General features: G+C 39.4%; 1 protein-coding gene across 1 annotated transcript in view; it reads right to left on the bottom strand.

Annotated features, from left to right (window-relative positions):
- Positions 1-243: 243 nt before the first annotated feature.
- Positions 244-5,868, bottom strand: part of CFAP69 (cilia and flagella associated protein 69) — a 50,886-nt gene continuing 45,261 nt past the window's right edge. The window contains exons 21-23 of the mRNA XM_019530494.1: positions 5,085-5,171; positions 3,781-3,885; positions 244-646 (exon numbers count right to left, since the gene is read on the bottom strand). Coding sequence (XP_019386039.1) covers positions 470-646; positions 3,781-3,885; positions 5,085-5,171 — 369 coding nt within the window. The 3' untranslated portion in view covers positions 244-469. The remainder of the gene's footprint in view (positions 647-3,780; positions 3,886-5,084; positions 5,172-5,868) is intronic.

The following is a 5,868-nucleotide window of genomic DNA, read 5'->3' as shown; positions in this document are numbered from 1 at the left end:
GAGGTGCTGCAAACCATGTGCACACTCGTCAGGATGTGCGTCTGTGGTACATGATGTAAAGTTTGATATAGATATGAACAGGGTGGCATATGTGGCCTGACTGGCTGAGGACAGTCTTCAAAGTCATACCTAGATATCAGTGTAGGATACCCTGAGGGACAAACATCCAGGTACCGACTGGGTCAGAATGAACGCTCTCTGGTACACATGGTTTGAAAGGTCAGAATCAATAGCTTTGCAACATACTGCATGGACTTCTTAATTCATAAACACCTTGATGTTTACATTACTGTGTATAAAACAAAACATATTTTAATCTATACTTATTCATTTCACAGTATTTTCTAGGCATTTTTATCAAAGCAATACAAATAGATTATATTTTACAAATGTTTGGCTGCCTAAAATATACTATATGTAAGAATAAGAAAAAATAAAAAGCACTGTCTGAAATACTCCCAGCCAGTGTTTATTTTATAGATACTGAATCTTTTTTGAATGGGTCCAACACTTTAACTCCTTTGATTTTTTTTAAGGCTCCTCCACGAACAGAGATCTTTCCAAGAGAAAGGTCTGTATCAGCCAGTGGCCCTCCAGTTAATTGAGAAGGCGTACTTTCTACAGTTACTAAGCGACCAGATGTAACCTAGAAAACAAAACAAATCGTTTGACATTCATGTTAGTCTTTAAAATGAAATGAGAGTTTCATCACAGGCCTAGCCTTTTGACAATATTACTCAGAAGCTGGAGATGCAGTCTGAAGGATTCCTAGCTCCTCTCCAATACTCTTTAAACTCAATACACAAATTGCTCCATCAATAATATAGACTGAGTGGCTTCTCAGTTGGTATCTTTATGGATCATGCTGTTCAGCCTTTGTATTCAATCCCAAGTACAGAGGAAAAGAAAACCAAGACTTCATTAGAAGAATGGAATACTGTGCATTATCTTCTGTTATTTGGATTTATTGTTCTGCCAATATTTGAAGGCTAGATCAAAGAAGCTCTCAGTCCCTGAAATGAAGCTCACGTGGCATTTAGGTGCCTAAGTCCAAGAGGGCAAGCACAAAAATCTCCACCCAACCACTTAGGTGCAATTATTTACATTTTCAACAGTAATGTTCCTTAGGCACAACAAGTTTGGCTTCTGTGTATGACAGAAGCTTTGCTATTTTGGCTGAGTGGAGTATCTTACATCTGCATTTCTGCAGAACAAAATGGGATCTCTCCTTCTCTGAAGGTACACTAGGGCACACACTAAATAGGGGACTAATAAGCCCCTGCAGACAAAACAGGATCACTTTCCTGAATCCAGTCATGTTAGTTTGGAACAAACTATATTTTGAGAGATGGATTTCTGAAGAAAGTTGGGGAAAAGAATATGATATGGAGCATTATCTAGAAGAAGGGTGTGAAAGACCCAAATATGAACAGGTCCACAAGCTTTCTACCTCATTACTACTCTGTACACAGAACAGGTTAAGGCCTGTGAATAGCAAATCTACCTTGAACTGAAGCTGAGTGGAGATTTGGAATTCCTTACTATTGCACAGTTAATTTTAGTCTGTCCATGTGTCCCCCCTCCAAAACCAACCAGGAAGTGAACTGCTTCTTATGCATAAGTGGCCATTTCTGGTTGATCCACAAAAACAATCTTAGCTTCCTCTCTTTCCACTTAATGAAGATGTTCAAGCTAGGGAGGAGAAATCTGTTCCATGATTAGATAACATAGATTGCTAAACATGCCTGCAGTTCACAATCCCTATGCAGTGTTGCTGTTGAACATGACTTTCTACTGATGAATTCATTCTTTTTTTACTATACTACTTCTGCATAATGGACTAATTTCTCTTGAACTTTCTTCTTTCTACGGAGGTTGAAACAGTTTCAGCTTCACCAGTACCGCAGTTTTCTGGTGAATTTTGGGAGGATTTTTTGGACAAATTATCCAGAAAATACTGGCTTACTGTTAAGGTTTATAATCAAATATCTTACAATATACTTCTGTCTAGATCCTCTTCCGAGATGCATCTAAATCTTGCAGATTCTTTTTGCATAACAGCTCTAATATACAACCTTTCCTATTTACTCACACCGCTAAATTTCTTGTCTTGAGCCATTACCATTTTGCATTCTGTATTCTTGTCCCACTCATATCCGTGCAGAATTCTGCTACAAATATCATTTTCCTATCCTGTTAGTTTGACTGCATCTCCCTATCTTTCATTGGCTTCCTCTTCTTTATCATATCAAACATAAAGCTGCTCATCTCCCCTTTCAAGATTCTTCATGGCTATGCCCATGATATCACTCATTCACTATCCTATTACTGCCAGATACTAACTGCTATTTCTTTGCATTAGGGCAGTGGTTCTCAAACTTTTTTTTTCACAGACCACTTGAAAACTGCTGAGGGTTTTGGCAGACCACTTAAACTTTTTTTGCATCATCATCAAAACAGTTTTGAGCTCCATCGTCAGAAAAAATAAATCAAGTGCAGGACCAAGTACAGATATTCTCAATTGTTCCACAACCTTCTGTAGACCACTTGAATGGAGCTTCCGGACCAGTGGTGGTGCCTGGACCACAATTTGAGAAGCTTTAGATTAGGGCATTATCCATGAAGCCAGACTCCATCACCTACTTGTTACATTTTTGACCTAGCACTTTCATGATTTCTTCCATGTTAACCTCTTACATGCAGGGAAAGCTCCCTGTAAACATCTACAAAGTTGATCATTCCCTTATTATCATGGTTAAATTCCTCCTTGAAGCCCTGCTTTGCTGTAAAGCCTAAAAAACTTGATAACAATTAGGTTAATGCTGTGCAGAGATAATTGCCTTTCAAGCTGACCAAAACCGTCTCATTTCCTTAAACAACAGCAACAACAACGTAATTATATCTATATTAAGATTTGCTACATTTGTGCTGTTTTCCTTCTGCACAGAAGCTGAGGTCAGTAAGAAATCAAAGCTGGTTCAGTGGGGTGCTCATTGATTGGTATAGGAATTTTAACTCCAACTCTGTTAAAAACAATCAAGCAGGAAGTCTTCTAGATTGTCAAGAGTCCAAATCCAGGTATTCTGTCATTCTCCTAAGAAGCTGAAAACTGCCAAACTCTTCTGTGGGACATATGCATGTACACCGTCAACTTCATCAGGTGCAACTAATGAGCCATTTATGAAGGAATGAACAACTGGAAAAGAAGCCTTCAATGAACAGATTAAGTGCTCAGCAGGTCTTCTCAGTAAATAAAGGCCTAGTGTCTCTGAGGTTTTTTTCTGTAGGAGGCCTTTCCTACCTCTTCTTTGACCAGTTATGCATCTTTGATGCTTGTGAATTATCAGAGGTTGAAGAGGTACATATCAGCTACAGTGGGTAGGGCCCTGTGTAGACAATTTAGTAAAAGAACAAAGCATTTCTTCCTTCAATAATGCTTTCAGGACATCTTTATTATCTTTATTGCAGGTTCAGAATGAGACAGCTACACAGATGGAAAAGGCTTCTGATAAGTGCCCTTTTCCTGGAGTATCAAAGACATCAAGATACACTAATTCGTAATAGACATCTTTCTGCTACAGACACAGTGCTTTAATCTCACAAGTTTGGACCTCATCATCAGGAAATTTAAAGCAAATGTGGGAAGCAGGAAATAGCGGACCAAAAAAAAATGGACTGGGAACACTTCATCTGTCCAACTAACATAAGGCCTACAGTAATTACACTATTTTATTTCTATTAATTTGTAAGATTAAGTGAATTAAAGGAAACCTTACTTACTGTTGTATTTAGGCCTTTTATTTCAGTTGAGTGGGTGGTTGCATTTTGTGACTTTGACTTTGATCTAGAAGCTTCTATTGATTTTTCCTGAAGTCTTTTTGCTTTCTAAAGATATTTAGAAAGATGAGTTATTTTTAATCACAAAACAGCACTTCATCATATGCAGCCTAACAAAGAACATGCAAAATAAAACATGAAGGTCATTTCTATATGGTTTTAATAAAAATGCAAAAATTAACATGAGTCACCAGTGTGACGAGGTAATAAGTAAGGCTAACTGCACTCTTTCTTGCATCAGCAGGTGCATCATGAGCAGGTCTAGGGAAGTGATAATTCCCCTCTATGTGGCATTGGTGAGGCCACAGATGGAGTATTGCGTCCAGTTTTGGGCGCTGCACTTCAAGAGGGATGTGGATAACCCTGAGAGGGTTTAGAGAAGGGCTACTTGTATGGTTGAGGGTCTTGAGGTAATACCCTATGAAGACAGACTGAGGGACATGATCTCTTCATCCTCCATAAGAGAAGGCTGAAAGGTAATCTTGTAGCTGCCTACAAATTCATTAGGGCGAGCCAGCAGGGAATAGGGGACACTCTGTTTACCAGGGCACCCCTCGGGTTTACCAGAAATAATGGCCACAAACTGAAAGAGAATAGATTTAGATTGGACGTACGGAAGAAATTCTTTATGGTGAGGGCTGCCAAAATACGGAATGGGCTTCCAAGGGAAGTGGGGCTTTCCCTACCCTGGAGGTGTTCAAGAAGAGATTAGACAGGCATCTGGCTGGGGTTACTTAACCCCAGCGCTCTTTGCTGCCTGGAGCAGGGGGACAGACCCGATGATCTACCAAGTCCCTTCTGACTCTAGAAATCTATGAAATAGAAATATTGTGAATGCACTATTTATAATATCTGATTAATCAAAATCTGTTTGAAAATTAAATAATTTGGTTTAAAAACATAAGACCATTACAGGACACAGGAAGTAGGCCAATTAGTGTTTTGCCTTTCTACAGGAATATTTCAATTTTGATGCAATTTAATTAAAACAAAGTTAAAGAAATTCTAGCTCCTAATTCACATACTGTGCCTGGGATTTTAGGATATGGGTAATCAGGGACCTGCATAGTTTGGCCACTAAGTCTTCTCTGAAAAAAGATTGGTATTTCTGTTGTATTTTTACGAATATCACAGTATTACTGAAGTCTGGTGTAAATCCAACTGTATTTCCTAGTAATCAATTCTGCTTGAAATCTTCCAATGACTATAACCACATGGGCAATATAAAATCCACAAAAGTTTCTTACCTTTAAAGCCTCATAATTTGATGTCCGAGTCAAAAAGTTTTCCCAAGATTTATTCACCATTTCTCTTTGCTTATGGATACCTTGAATCTACAACATGAAAGAAGTTTGAAGAAATGTAAATGCACATTCTTGTTTCCATTGGCTCTCCTGCTTTCCTTATTCCTAACAGCACATTTGATTTTGTGTTCTCATTTTGGAGAACCTTCTCATTTTGGGTTCCCCTGATATTGTGGACTCCCCTCTGACAATTCCTAATGCAACATAGCTCTTTTGTCTAAACTACTTAAATGCAACACACCTCTTTTGTCTAAACTGCTTAATGGTATCACTGCTGTTCTAGTACCTGACAGAAGTAGAATATTAGAGAACAATGTGTTTGGCTCACTTCCTCATAGACTAGCAATGCCACCTCAGTTATAAACTACCTTTTCACTACCCAACTACAAAATGTTGAAGGGACCACAGCAGCTTGCATTTGAGAAGTCTGCAGTTCTGAGATGGAAGAAATCCTCCCCATGTGTATTCATTAGGAGTGCAGCAACAGACATTTTTGGGGCCGATACCAATGGCCAGTTTTTAAGGAGGCATATCGGTTGATACTGATCTGATTTCCAATACAGCTGCATGCAGCTGGTAAGTCTGTTGTGGTGGAAGGGGAGGGAAGGGGTGTGGGGGGGCAGATCAAGGCCACTGCAGTGAGGGAGGGAGCGGGGCTGGGGCAGGTGCTGCCCAGCTGGGGCGGGGTATGGCATAGGATGGAGCTGCAACTTGCCTGGGGGGAGAG

This window comes from Crocodylus porosus, unplaced genomic scaffold (genome assembly GCF_001723895.1).
Source record: "Crocodylus porosus isolate Cpor-Errol unplaced genomic scaffold, CroPor_comp1, whole genome shotgun sequence".
NCBI classification, from domain to species: domain Eukaryota; kingdom Metazoa; phylum Chordata; order Crocodylia; family Crocodylidae; genus Crocodylus; species Crocodylus porosus.
The sequence above is the reverse complement of the archived record's forward strand: the minus strand, read 5'-3'. Positions and strand labels throughout refer to the sequence as shown.